The sequence below is a fragment of the Gobio gobio genome (genome assembly GCF_949357685.1).
Source record: "Gobio gobio genome assembly, chromosome: 11".
Classification (NCBI taxonomy): Eukaryota; Metazoa; Chordata; class Actinopteri; order Cypriniformes; family Gobionidae; genus Gobio; species Gobio gobio.
The window spans coordinates 38,556,997-38,572,547 of record NC_137104.1 but is presented as its reverse complement, the minus strand read 5'-3'; the positions used below and the strand labels follow the sequence as shown (position 1 = coordinate 38,572,547).

The window sequence follows — 15,551 nt, the reverse complement described above, 5'->3', positions numbered from 1 at the left end:
TTACACATACATACCAAGACAAATTAGCATTTTGCCTTCCAAACAGGGACAGCACAGGTCAAGCACTCAGTTCAGAATAACAGAGAATATCCCAGAGGACAGTGTGTGTGACAGTGACCGCACTGATAAGGAGTGTGTGCCAGCAAAGCCCAGCCCATATTGATTAGGTTTCCACCTATATGTAATTAGCATTATAGTTCCTACACTATGGCCCGGTTTCACAGACAGGGCTTAGACTAAGCCAGGATTAGGCCTTAGTTCAATTAGGACATTTAAGTAACTTTTATAAACGTGTCCAAGAAAAAAACATTACTGGTGTGCATCTTGAGACAAAACAATGCCACTGACATATTTTAAGATTTGTCAGTGCAAGATTCTTTCAGTTAAAACAGTTCAAACATGCATTTTAGTCTAGGACTAGCTTAAGCATTGTCTGTGAAACCGGGGGTATGTGTTTTATCGTTGTTATATTGTAATATTAAGGTTTTAAATATCTGAGCTGTTATGCATAGCATAAAATGACTTAATAAAAGCACAATATTCCATATTGTCATCTGTCCCATTTTACGCCTTTGTTGCATGGTGTCCACATACGTGGACAGTTAAATAATTTTTAAATGAAAATTAATTTTGTAAAAATTTAAATGGATTTCAATTTTAGCATCATATTAAAGTAATAAAAAGAATCTTAAAAAAATCTAGATAATGTTTTCCATAATTCATGCATGAAAGGGTTAAGTCACCATAAGTTCGAGTAACAGTAGGATTGTGAAATCATTCATTATTAATTAAAAATATTTTCGTATTTCAATATGATAAATATTATATTTATATTTGTTTATTGCTATTTTTTATTTGTTTTATCAATAATATTAATGATGATTAAAAATGCCTGAAACACACTAAGTTTACCATAGCAATTTTAAGGAGAAAAAGAAAGAAACGCAGTAAATAAATCAATGTTTGATAGTTGTAGGGTCATAAGAGCCTCCGTACTGTTGATGGCAGCATTTCAGTTGTGCACCGCTCATATGAACCCCAATGACGTGCAATACATGTCGACCGTGTTGACAGAAATACAACAAAGAGACGAGCTGCTTGTAGCGACGTGATAAATAAATACCACGTTGATAACCAAGTAATTTACCTAATATGTAAGGCAGCATAGGATATTGATACGAATAAAGGTAAATGTTTGATTTTTACTCTCGTGTATTATGAAGTAATATTATGATGTTAACCAATTAGCTTAGCACAAATCATGTGCTAGCTAACTAAACTATCTGATCTCAGTCTGTTTATGAGTTGCCTTAAAGTAACAAGTAAATCGATGTTTAGTTTGTTTGTGTCCTGGAAACAATTATCAACCTCATTCTGTGTTTGAAATGCATGTGTTTAAAAAGTTAAATCCAGACTTTTATTTCATATTCCAGCGTTGTGGAAACTATTGACGAGACACGCTGCTCGTTATTATATTTTGCTTTTAAAGGTTGTAGTGTAATTTTTTTTAGTTTTAATTCACTGAAATGTAATTATTTGTAAACAAACGAAAGTAAATGTGGATCTAAGGTAGTGACATTTAGACTATTTACCAACGTTGTACTGTTGCCATGATGTTACCATGTGTTTTTTTTTACCGTGTTAATTCAATGTAATTCCAATAAGTACCACATAAATACCATGTTTTTTGAATATGGGAATCATCATTATGGTGCATATCACCATAATTTAATTATTTAATACCATCACAGTACTTTTTGTCAGAGGTGCATTGGGCAATATTATCAAATTCTCAATAGAATGGACAGTTTTATTAACCCTTTTAATTTACAATAAATTACAATAATAACCATAGGTTCCACCAAAATAATAGTTAATATATTTTCTACTGTAAAACCATAATGAATTACTATTTGGAATCCCTCAAAGCTTCCAGAATTTTTCCAGGTACTTTGCAGAGTGTATTGTTTTTGATTTTCACATCGTTTCTCTGTTTCTGTGTCGCAGGTGTGGGAACAACTGGAGGAAAGGACATACACAAGACTTTCAACTGGCTATTTATAGAGCTGGCTTGTATTCATCCCTGTTTCACTTTTGAACTGCGTCACGCTGAAGTGTTGCTTCATTTTTTGAATGTGTGATTCTACTCTCAGATGTGCTGGAGTGAATCCTACCTGTGTATAAATGAACCGAGACTGGTCTCCCTGATCAGGACATTTGAGAATTTTACTGCATCTGAACAAGAAAGAGAGATAATCGGCAGCCGAAAGACCACAGAGCACTGTTTTTGCACAGTGTAAATATTGCATAAGTGTAGACACACAAAAAGAAAGTTCTGGTCTGAGGAGCATTCGGTCTTCCTGTACTTCACATTGTGTTCTTATCACACCTGTCCAGGTATAATTTTCTATACTCTGTGCAGGTGTGCAATATTTATGCATATAAATATTTATTTATCTTCTTTTGGAAGAGCTCTTGTAATACACCTTAGGTGGCAGCGTTGCTCTTATTAATAGAGCCTAAGCTGTATGTTGAATCTGTAAATATATCATAAGATTCTTTAGTGAAACCTTTTTACAGAGACCTTGTGGACACTGTGAATGGTTCATTAGGTCTTATTAGACCTTGGTAAGGCTTTAGAAAGTGAAAAAGACGTGGGGAAAAAAGAATATAAACTGAAAATACCCACAAAGCAGTGATAAAATGGCTACAAGGATGGAGAATGCTGGCCCAGTTGTCATGGGGTTGAACACACACAACAGGCAGTGTGTAGGGCAGCCTAAAGCCCCCTCTCAATTAGGACCCCAAACTCCAAGTGCTCAGCTTGGAAAGGAGCTCATGGGGACCCAGAAACCTGCCAATGCATTTCAGGAAGGACCTGGCATCAGGTAAGCTTATCATTGTTTCACATTCAACAGGCTTGATTGCTTGGAATGAGCTGTAGTCTATTTTAATATATTTAAAAATGTAATTTATTCCTGTCAGGGCAAAGCTGAATTTATTCCAGGGTTCGGTGTCACATGATCTTTCAGAAATCATTCTAATATGCTGATTTGCTGCTCAAGAAATATTTCTTTCTTTTTATTAGTAGTGTTGAAAGCGGTTTCATGGAATTTTTTGGGATTATTTAGGATTATTTGATGAATAGTAAGTTCAAAGAAACATCATTTATTTGAAATAGAAATATTTTGTAACATTATAAATGTCTTTACTGTCACTTTTGATCAATTTAATGTGTCGTTGCTAAATAAAAGTAGTAATTTCTTTAAAAAAAAACCTTTTAAAATGTATTGCGTATGTATATATGTATTCACTTACAATACTTACACACAGGTTTGGTGACGACTGGAAAAGAAGCCTACAGCTTCCCTCTAAGGACAATAGAGTCAAAACTTCTGTAAGTCTTTTAGTTAAATGTTTTAAACCTTCACATTTTAAAAATGTCCCGAGCCAATATAAGGATGCCTTGTTTTTCCACCAAACATATAAGTACAGATCTCCTAATGATCCAACTATTTCATGCCATTTCTTTCTCTCAAGGATGTGACTGCAACCAAAGGAAATGAGTTTGAAGACTACTGCTTAAAGAGAGAGCTGCTGATGGGCATTTTTGAAATGGGCTGGGAAAAGCCCTCTCCCATTCAGGTAATGGATACAGCAGCTGCGAAACCTAGACTTGTAGACAATTTTTGCATAAGAATATCCTAGATAAAAACCAGTGCCCTCCTTTTTTTTCTCTCTATCTGTTTATTCTCATTCTAATATTTCAGATAATAAACCTAGAAAAATCCCCTGCATTACCAAAAGTGGTAGTGGAACTACTACTAGCATTTATTTATCTTTGTTAATGTTAATTTCAACATTTACTAATGCATTCTTAAAATCTTGCTAACATTAGTTAATGAACTGTGAACTAATTGAAAAAAAACCATGAACAGCTGGATTTTTATGAACTAACATTAACAAAGATTAACTAATGCTGAACAGAGGTGTTGTTCACGGTTAGTTCATGTTAACTAACGCCTTAACTAATATTAACTAATACAACCTTATTGTAAAGTTTTACCGCTTTTCTTGCCAAGAAGGTCAATTCGGGTTGCAGGTTGTGCAGTCAGAAAAGACAAAAACCAAAGCCCCTCACTTGTTATTTTATACTCTCATTTCGGTGGGTGGGTGCTTCTTGCACAAAACACAAAAACAAACTCCTTAGTTGGTGTTATCTGCAGCTGTCACACCTTAAGTGAAAACACAACTTTCCAAGAACTTGTTCAAGGCTACAGACAACGAACACTAGTTCTAATGAGAAGAGTATCAAAGATCATCAAACAATAATGTTTACTACAGAAAACTAGAATTCCCATTATATTTAATAAGAACATTTTATATAAGCTCAATATAATTAAAAACGCCTTGTATGGTTTGATATAGTTTGTTCAAAATTGTGTATACGGACATGCTACTTTTGCACATACTGTTTTTCCACTACTATAAAGTAGGGAAGTATTTCAGATACAGCCATTTACTTCATCCCTCAATGATTCAGCCATTTGAACAAATGGAGTATATGACTCAATGACTTACTCATTTAGACATTTACCGCCACCTACTGGCAGTTTTTGTTTATCATTAGAGAATCATTTCATATTTCCATATGAATAAAAACCCCATTTAAGGGATAGTTCATCCAAAAATGTCAATTCTGTCGTCATTTACTAATCCTCATGTTGTTTCAAATTTATATGCAGATTTTTAAAGAAGATGGTTTGAAAACAAACTGTTTTGATTACTATTGACTTCCATTGTATGAACAACAACAAATGCTGAGACATTTCTAAAATTATCTTCTAAATCATGACAGAATTTTCATTTTTGTGTGAAATACCTATTTGAAACCCATTAATCTCATGGTAGTATTTAATTATAATTGCAGTGTAAATACATTCATGCCACCTCTGAGCTGCAATAAACAATCTATAAATATATATAAATATCAATTCTGATGCAGCTTCTGAAAAAAAAATAATGGCAGTTGTAGGCTGAAAGTTTATGGCCTGGGTTCACAAACAAGGCTTCGATTAAAGGAACACTCCACTTTTTTTGAAAATATGCTCATTTTACAAGTCCCCTAGAGTTAAATAGTTGAGTTTTACCGTTTTTGAATCCATTCAGCCGGTCTTTGTATCTGGCGGTAGCACTTTTAGCATAGCTTAGCATACATCATTGATTCTAAACAGTCCATTAGCATCTCGTTCAAAAAATGACCAAAGACACTTTCAATATTTTTCCTATTTAAAACTTGACTCCTCTACAGTTACATCGTGTGCTAAGACAAACTGAAAATGAAAAGTTGCGATTTTCTACACCTATATGGCTATGAACTACGTTCTCATTCCTGCGTAATAGTCGCGGATCTTCGCGGCCGTACCATGGCTGCAGCGGGGCAATGATTCGTTGGTATTCTGTGATCATGGTGGTAGTATACACCTTCGACTTACTATCACAGCCCTTTACAACACACAGAAGGATGGCTAATCACACCGGTAAATACACAACACAATTTGTCAGCTGCAAGCCTGAAACTTTCTCTGCAACTACACAAACTTAGTGCCGGTCACATTGAAAGTTACCTAGCTGGGGGCTACTTTCAGGCGCTGTAATATCATTGCGCCGCTGCAGCCATGGTACGGCCGCAAAGATCCGCGACTATTACGCAGGAATGAGAAAGTAGTTCCTAGCCATAAAGGTGTAGAAAATCGCAACTTTTAATTTTCAGTTGGTCTTAGCACACGATGTAACTGTAGAAGAGTCAAGTTTTAAAGTGTCTTTGGTCATTTTTTGAATGAGATGCTAATGGACTGATCAGAATCAATGATCTATGCTAAGCTATGCTAAAAGTGCTACCGCCAGATACAAAGATCGGCTGAATGGATTCAAAAACGGTAAAACTCAACTATTTAACTCTAGGGGACTTGTAAAATGAGCCTATTTTCAAAAAAAGTGGAGTGTTCCTTTAAGCCGGGATTAGACCTTAGTTCAATTAGGACATTTAAGTGGCTTTTACTAACATGCCTTAGGAAAAAAGCATTACTGATGTGCCTCTTGAGACAAAGCAATGGAACTGACATATTTTTAGATTAGTCTAAGATTAGTTAAAACAGCTCAAACATGCATTTCAGTTCAGGACTAGGCTTAAACCTTGTCTGTGAAACCGGGGGTATGTGTAATACATTTTGTTGAATGAAATCAAATGTTTCTTTTTTTAAAGCTACTTTTTAAATACTTTTCTCATCTCAATACTGACTATAGTGACTCATGTCATTTTTATATTTTTTATTTTATTTTAGGAGGAGAGTATTCCTATTGCCCTCTCTGGACGCGATATACTGGCTCGTGCCAAAAACGGGACAGGAAAGAGTGGTGCATACCTGATCCCCCTACTGGAGAGAATTGACATGAAAAAGGATCATATCCAGGGTATCGCTCTCTCCCAACTTTTTACGCAAGATATACCTTTTTTTTTATCCCCCATTTCTTTTCATTGTGCTATCCTTCTGTTTGCCTGCAGCCATCGTGATGGTTCCCACTCGTGAACTAGCTCTGCAGGTCAGTCAGATCAGCATTCAGATCAGCAAGCACCTGGGCGGTGTCAAAGTCATGGCAACCACAGGTGGGACCAACCTTCGAGATGATATCATGCGCCTGGACGAGACGGGTAATGCTCAGTAAAATATACCCAATCATAAAGAGATTACAGTGTGATCATCTTCTGCAGTAAAAGTATGTTGTTCAAAACTCTCTTCTGCAGTTCATGTTGTTATAGCAACGCCTGGCAGAATTTTGGACTTGATAAAAAAGGGCATAGCCAAAGTGGATAAAGTTCATATGATGGTTATGGATGAGGTGAGCATTACACAAGCTTAGATGCCCATCAGAATGAATAAAATATTATTTCCTGTTGCACACTAATTGAACATCTTGACATTATTTAGGTGTTTAGATGTTACTACTACCAATATCAAAGTTCAAGCTTCATTGCCTGTTTTATTGTAGGCTGATAAGCTGCTCTCTCGGGACTTTGTGGTTCTTATTGAGGACATCATTAGTTTCCTTGCGAAGAACAGACAGATACTGCTCTATTCGGCCACGTTCCCCATCAGCGTACAGAAGTTCATGGTTGGAGAAATCTTTTGAACACATTTATAGTTTCATTCTGCTTATCTCTCTTTCCATCTGAAGGTTTTCCATTTATTCGCTTTTGTGTGTCTTCAGGCAAAGCACCTGCAGAAGCCCTATGAGATTAATCTGATGGAGGAACTGACCCTAAAGGGAATTACCCAGTACTATGCTTACGTCACAGAAAGACAGAAAGTCCACTGCCTCAACACACTGTTCTCCAGGGTAAATAGTGAATTCCATTTTTAAAACATTTTGAAAAGTAATTTTTAGGCTGGGTTAAATGTCATGTCACAACCATGATGTAATTTATTTATTTTTTAACCCCCTAAACAGGATTTCACACTTGTAGTTCAGTTCTCTTGGTTCGTTTGGTCCAGACCAAAAAAGAGTGATACATTTAATCCTGGGCCCTCATTTATCAACAGTGCGTAGAAAAGGTTCTATATTTTGTCCTATGAATTTAATTTAGAATGTGCCACAGTACAAGAAAATCTGTATTTATCAAACGTGCACACAGTTCACATGAGTAAGCAATCATTATTGATAATTCCCACATGTGCGTAAGTACATTGCTCGTTCACGGTCATTAGCATTCGGAAACGCCTCCAATAAACCATATATGGTGACAAGTTGACAACACTTCCCTTTAAAAATTCACGTGATTGTGTTTTTTCCTCAATGCAATAATGGCAAAGAAGAGGAACTTCACAAACATAGAATAAATCGCGCAACGATTTTTAACAACAACAAATTTGCGTCACAAATGATTTGCACGTTAACAGAATGAAACCCTTTTCTATTTACATCATTAAATACGTTGGTTGATGGTGCTTTTATGGCGATGTGTGTGCAGTCTGTGGCTCCAATTATGTTTGGGAATCTGGCGATGGCATAAAAGCCCCGTTTTATTTCAGCTTGTTGAGGATTTCGGCAAGGGAACTGGATGTAGGTTGGGACCAGGGAAATAATTGCATCCAACATTTGTCACAGCTTTTATAGGGTTAGACACCAATTACGCATCGTGTTTAAAACTACAAAAATGATAAATCGAGTGTTTTATAATTAGAAGAAACACAGGACATATGTGATTTGCTTAAAGGTGAACTATGTAAGATTTTTGCAGTAAAATATCCAAAAACCACTAGGCCAGTGTTATATATTTTGTTCAGTTGAGTACTTAGAATATCCCAAATGTTTCCAACTATTTGTAAATCGTGAGAAATTGCTATTTTAACCAAGGAACCGGGACGTGTGAGCTAAGCGTTTGAGGGAGTCGCCTGTCGATTGCGTCATATCTGCGTTACCCTCGGTTTCTGGTTTTATTTAGCAGAAACGCTGTACTCTCACTGCAGTGTGAACAAGTGTCATAGCAGCCGCCGAGCGAACGTCATAACTTCTTTTTTAACACCCTCAGATATATCTAATACGATAAACTGAGTTGCGTTACCTCATGACTGGAAAAGAGGAAGTGGCGCCGGAGACCGTGTCATAATAAAAGTCCCGTCGGCGACTATGCCACAATAACAGTCCCGCTCTTCAATTGCTCCAGCGGTTCCTTAGCTCCACATCACTCGGTCCTGTTCTGCTTCAGACTACAGTAATGTTAATAATCGCATCCATGAACATGATTTCTATCCTGACTCTTTTCCACCGGCTGTGAGGTGAAGACCACACGTCCCAAGATCCTGCGCTCAAACATGGCGTCATCAAACTACGCCTTTGTTTTGAACAGGCGACCTCTAGTGGACGGAAAAGTTACATAGTGTAGCTTTAGTGCATACTGTCTTAAATGCTTTTTATGTGTAGTGTCGTTATTCTACCACTAGGTTCTCTGCGTAAGCATGCTCCGAGGTGTGCCTATGTTTACACACATTTCTATGTATAAGTACAAGTTGGTAGATCCCACACTTTGCGTGAAACTTTTCTTATAATTTCATTGTGCATAAATCCTCATTGTTGATAAATGAGGGCCCTGGTTCGCTTAGCATTGACAGTCATTTTTAACACTGAACCTAAAGATACAAAAAAAAGCTGCATTTACGTACCGAACTTCCAAAACAATGTTGTATGCTAGGCTAAATGCACTTTTTGTATGTGCGTACATATGATGGATTTTTTACGAGCTGAGAACTCACGTAGAGCTTATAAAATGTGTAAAGGAGTCAAAACTGCACCAGGAATTCCTCCATTACACACAAACAAAGATCTGCTGCAAGAAGATGCCGTTCCGACAGCAGCACTGAACTGTAATGGGCAATATTGCAACTCAGTTGTGGTGTTGTGATTTTGTGAATTTAACAGAATGCATAGTTTCTACAGTTGACATGACCAATGCTCTTGCACTCTCCACAGTTGCAGATCAATCAATCCATCATCTTCTGTAACTCTACTCAGCGAGTGGAGCTTTTGGCCAAGAAGATCACGCAGCTGGGCTACTCCTGCTTCTACATTCACGCAAAGATGATGCAGGTATGTCTTTTGTCGTTGTCAGTAACCAAATGTTGCCGTTTTTATGCAGTTTTTTTGTGACTGGCTGCAAACATATTGTGCTTTATTTCATTCACTTGGCAGGAATACAGAAACCGTGTTTTCCACGACTTCAGAAATGGACTCTGCAGGAACCTTGTTTGCACAGGTGATTATATCTCTTTCTTTTGCATAATTGTATAATAATAACCTCTTAACCCCAACTATAAAAATAAAATGTATGTTTCTAATTCCTAATTCAGTGAATTTATGTTCTTGAAACAGATTTATTCACTAGAGGCATTGACATCCAGGCAGTAAATGTGGTCATCAACTTTGACTTCCCCAGAAATGCAGAAACATATCTGCATCGCATTGGACGCTCAGGTGAAGTACAAGCATAAAAGATGGATTAGTTTTGGATTAAATTATTTAAATTTTTATTTAATATTTGAACGACTTCAAATCACCCCAGTCATTCTAGAATTATTAATTCTTTCCAAATAATGCAATTTATCTGATGAAACCGTTTTCATATCACAATCTACATTGATAAAAAAAAAAACAGTCCTAAAAATTGTCCAGTCCTAATATGAACTTTAACACTTTTAATATAATTTATGGTATTTTATAATTTTTCTAAAGTAAATAATTATAACCTTGTTTTTAAATTGTAGTTTATAGGGGTGTGCCGAGATCTCGTGCCACTAAACTGTGACGAGATTTCTTGTAGAGGTGAAAAGCTGTCTCGTGTCATATTGTCATGACGGAGTGTGAGGGTGAAGTTAGGATAGAAAATGCCAATGCTACGCTTACATTACGCCTCCACTCTAGTTTTGCTTTTTATAGAAATAAAAACTATTTACTTCAGGTGGATGACAGTCGCTTCAATTCCATCAGCTCATCCAACAAGAGCTGTTCGAGTTTACCTAGCTAGTGCGCACTTCCACTGATCACGTGACAAGAAGACCATGAACGTGTGTTATGAGTGTGTGTTACGTGTTAGTGAAGCGCTGGCATTGAGTGTGTGTTACATGTTAGTGGACTGGACCGTGGCGGAGGATTCGTTGCCCAGCAGAAGCGTCAGACTTATATTTTAAAATGTGCGTTCAGCACAACCGCTCCTATTGCACTATTCACAGAGTACACACGATTGCGAAACGTGAAAAATAAACGGGAGCGCACATTCAAACGTGATTTCAATACTGTTTGAAAGCGGCTCCCTGAGGCACGCGAATATCTCCTAGTATCTTGTTGCAATCATCCCTTAGCTCTGTATCATGCTTGAAGAAAAATGTGCTCTCTGTTTGCACTTTGAATATTGAGTACTTTGATTATGGTTATTGTTTGCACTATTGGAGTTCAGTTAGGAGGTCAAAAGAAGCTTGTGCAGTTCTAAGGTCTGAAGAGACAATCATACAGGAAAGAAGCCACTCAGTTGAGTTTTTGGCTAAACCTTTACAGTGCTTGTTGTCTTTTACTGCATATGATAATTCATACTGAGAAAGTAGAACTGAAATGACATTAATTACAAGATGATGAGTTGAAACCTTTCAAATGCACCTGCAAACAATTTTTCTAGTCATGCATTTCATCATTGAGGATTTCTTAAAAATACTATGTAAAAAATCTCATCTCGTCTCGTTCTCGTGAACCCAATCTCGTGTCTTGTCTCGTGAGATAAGTGTCTCGTCACACCCCTAGTTGTTTATAATGTGTTCTTATTAATTACAAACTAATATCTTATGGTCGTTGTGTTTAATTTGTAGGAAGGTTTGGGCATTTGGGTTTGGCAATCAATCTCATTACCGCTGAGGATCGTTTTAACCTGAAGACCATCGAGGACCAGCTGATTACGGACATAAAGCCCATTCCCGGCAGCATCGATAAGAGCCTGTATGTGGCAGAGTTTCACTCCGTGAATCCTGACTGTGAGGTGGAAGCAGAGGCGGACGCAGAGGCGTTTCAGCCTGCCGATGGTGCTGACGCCCTTTAGGGAGCACCATTAGAAGAGCAGGTGAATGCATACAGTTGGGTGGGCATGTTAAAGGGTTAGTTCACCCAAAATTGAAAATTAGCCCATGATTTACTCGCCCTCAAGCCATCCTAGGTGTATATGACATTCTTCTTTCATACGAATACAATCAGAGTTATATTAAAGAAATGTCCTGGCTCTTCCAAGCTTTATAATGGCAGTGAATGCTTAAGTTTTAAATATGGATATTTTTCTTACACAAACGCATCACTTCGCTTCAGAAGGCCTTTATTAAACCCCTGGAACCGTGTGGAGTACTTTTTTTTATAATGGATGGATGCACTTTTTTTGGGCTTCAAATTTTGTTTTCGTCTGAAAAAAAAAAGTCATATACACCTAGGATGACTTGAGGGTGAGTAAATTATGAGGATTTTCATTTTTGGGTGAACCATTCCTTTTAAGAACATGTTCTTAACTTAATTCATTAAATTCTTAAGTTTCTTTATTGATCTTGTATCAAATATTGCAATGTATTATATCTACATATGAATCAGTGATCATTGGAGTGACTTTACCTTCTGCTCTTTCTAGGACAGTTGGAGAAATTGAACCTGACTTTTGCACAAACATCTGCCATTGCACAAACCAGTTACTTCTCGGCTCATATCTTTCCTCATCTTTTTCACCTCAGCAGTATTTTTTTTTTTTAAGTCCCTGTCAATGTTTTGCTCTTTTGTTTGCATTTCATTGTTCATTTTTGGGGGGGGTTATGCCTCTTTATAAATGACTAGACATTCCAGTTGAGATTTGCAATAATAAAAACAAAGCATTCAGAGAACAGTTCCTGTTTGATAGAAAACGGTATTGGTGAAAATGGAGCATAGCATGCCTGCATCATTAGTTGAGAATTTATACTCAAACCCTAGAACAAAACATGTTTAACCCAAGTGCCTTAATATATATCGTCTCTGTCTTAGATTGATATATGTCATTGCTATGTTGAAGTATTCCCAAAGACTAAACCGCAGGGTTTTGCAGCATATTGGTGCTACCTGATTCTGTGACGGAATCATTGGCATTGATTTACTTCTAACATTTTCCGATTTTGTTCATATTCAGTCTGAGGCAGCTGTAGAAACCAGCATCCATTGAAATATTGCAGAGCTCAGGATTGAGGTGTCAACACTAACATTGCACTAAACTGCCTGAGAAAAACATCTTTTGCATTTATTATTGGTGTTTTTTGACGTTTCATTGGCAGTCATTGACAAATGGTTGACAGTATTGTACATTTGGAAACCATTAAGAAACATGGAGGTAAATTATGTTTTTTTTTTAACAGAGACAATTTGTGGATTTTTTTTTTTTTTTTTATCTTTTGATAATTTTTTTATATCATTTTGAAACTATTAGATTTTCCTAATTTAAATGAGCATGCCGAAATCTGGCATAATGTAAAAGATCCCAGGTGAAAAAGATGTACTATTAAATGCATAAAGTATATTTGTATTGTACTAAAAACATCAGTACATTTTCAATGTGTTTAATATTACGTATTTTTCACCTGGGATGTCAGACTACTACATGAAATCTGATTTAAAAGTCTCCACAAATGATGTTTAAAATCAAATGTCTGAATGCAGTTATCAAATCCCACACTTTCATGCACAAAGACGTCAAATATTTGTCAAAAGGGGCTGTTTGGTTCATTTTATTTTCATTCATTCAAAGGTTGATCAGAAGAGCATTTTGTTGTTCCCGCTACGTTACATCTTTTACAGTTTTCATTTCTTTAGATATTAATGAATGTATGAAGTGGCTAATGAATGGATTTTGACATTGCTATTTACCGAATTTTTTTTTTTTTTTTTTTGCTAAAATGTTTGCTTTTACCTTTTACTGAATTTTGCCTTTGATTCATATTCTGTCTAGTAAATTTTTGTGGTGATACAAAAATATACATAAGTACTTATCAACATATTACTTGGCAGGAAGGAGGTAACTTGTTTTATTTCTATTTGGATGTTTGCAAGAGGAACTTTTCATAACCTTGTGTTGCAGTTATGAGAGTATTTTTTTTCTTTTTTGTGATCAAGACAGAGTATTTTTGTATAGCAAAATTGTAGCATCTTCTCAGTGGCAGCTGTTTTTTCCCCACCCAAGAGATGTTCTTTATTGCTAAGCAGGGATATGTGGCATGTAGCTCAAAGCTTAGTGTAGAAAGCTCAGTTTGCATGTTTCTTTAACTATTAAAACCGCACAGTGCAGGCAAATGTTTGTTGTCTAGCTAAATTAGGAAACCTTGAGCCAGATTATACATCTCTGCTGATGATGCTGTGCAGTTGAAAAAGAAATTTGTAAGATTATTATTAGTATGTTTCAAAATGGACGAACTTTAATTCTTTATCCATCCTGCAGTGATGAGCTGTTTTTTTTTTCTTTTTTCTTTGTTGCTGTTGTTTATGGTGAGGGTGTTTCTGAAAATAAAAATGTATATGTTCTATAAATAAATGGGGGAGCAGATTTTGTGGGGACAAATGTTTACTTAATATTGGATTTCAGGATAAAAACTGAAGAAAACCAAAAGTGTATGTATGTACATGTATGCCCATCCAACAAATATGCAGACATGCATGAATGCTGTCTGGTTGATTTATGTTTTGTCCTTATTGTTAATTTCATTCAAATAGCTTGAGGTTATAGTATAGTTGGAATAGAATGAGTGTGTAATGTCTCCCAAAATTCAACACATTCAAATCAGAGATAACCATACAGGCTTTTTACTTTTTTACTCAGTGTGAAAAATTAGGCCGTTACCTGCATGTATTTCTTTAACATTGCATATGCCATTTATCGATTTAAGTTCGTGCCGGGTGATGTATTTTTGTATTTTGCAGAGGCAGCTCCTAAATTATTAAACTTTCCTATTAAATTGACTTAAGCAGCACAGTTTATAGTCTGTCAACAATTAATGAAATTATTTTAAATGCTCTTTTGAATATAAATGTTTTTAAGGTGGTTTATCTGAAATTTGTCACACAAATATATTCATAAAGCTTATTAAATTGTGTATATATATATACACACATATATATATATATATATATATATATATATATAGTCATTGGCTGCTAATTAGAGTTTTATAGTTCAACTGGCTAGCTTTCATCTCGCCCCTTGGTTGTCACCATTTATTTCATTTATACACTTAAGGGGATCCATTGCACAAATCGAATGTCTAAACATTAGTTCTATTTGGTTGCAATTATAATTCAGGGTTAAACACCCCCCCCCCCCCCCCCCCCCCCCCCCACACACACACACACACACACACACCAAACCGACCTCCAAAGCAGATTCCATGACCTTCACGCAAATGCCCCTTTAACACGCAAACCAGCTTCTTGCTTACGTAGTGATTGACAGGTTAACAAACCAATAGCCATTCAGCTTGGGTTTTGTCGAGTTGAAAGTAGGAGGACTACATGGGAAAGCGTGTAGGGTGTTCGCCTTGTTTCCAAGAATCGGTTCTTTCGAACAGTTCATCTGAACGAAGCTGGCTAAGCAATGCTTTTCGTCTTGGCGTAATTGCGTCATCTCGCGTTGGAAAACCTTTTTCCTATTACATTTTAACGATGGTGTTTTAAGTTTAAGAATGTTGAATATTCAATTTATTAAAACACACAATCGCTCACAGCCATAACATTTCAACTCAGCCTGCTTCGAGTTTATTTATTATACAAAATCCCTCAAAGTGATGGAAAAAGAAGAATGCAATCAATCTTTTTTTAGAATATAATATGATTTACAAACAAAACCATAGCCCCTTGTTTGTGTTGGTTGTTGTTTTTTACTATAATTTTTCCTGTTGTAGCATATTTGTATTTCTTTTAAGCATCTTTTCTGTAATTTCTAATGCAAAGATACTGATATT

General features: G+C 36.2%; 2 protein-coding genes across 3 annotated transcripts in view; one reads left to right on the top strand and one right to left on the bottom strand.

Annotated features, from left to right (window-relative positions):
• Positions 1–15,551, bottom strand: part of LOC307133598 (craniofacial development protein 2-like) — a 1,416,430-nt gene that overhangs the window by 1,374,035 nt on the left and 26,844 nt on the right. The gene's annotated exons all lie outside the window — the stretch shown is intronic.
• On the top strand, positions 1,044–14,140 carry LOC307133599 (putative ATP-dependent RNA helicase ddx6). Of its 2 annotated transcripts, none has more exons than XM_079828718.1 (14): positions 1,044–1,187; positions 2,008–2,888; positions 3,334–3,397; positions 3,541–3,645; positions 6,345–6,474; positions 6,566–6,712; positions 6,806–6,900; positions 7,051–7,173; positions 7,270–7,398; positions 9,529–9,645; positions 9,748–9,811; positions 9,928–10,029; positions 11,412–11,659; positions 12,214–14,140. In XM_079828718.1, the coding sequence occupies exons 2-13, from the start codon at positions 2,704–2,706 to the stop codon at positions 11,636–11,638; spliced, it is 1,488 nt and encodes a 495-aa protein (XP_079684844.1). In that variant the 5' UTR covers positions 1,044–1,187; positions 2,008–2,703; the 3' UTR covers positions 11,639–11,659; positions 12,214–14,140. The 2 variants fall into 2 exon arrangements, with proteins under 2 accessions (XP_079684844.1, XP_079684843.1); XM_079828717.1 differs by having other exon boundaries at positions 12,209–14,140.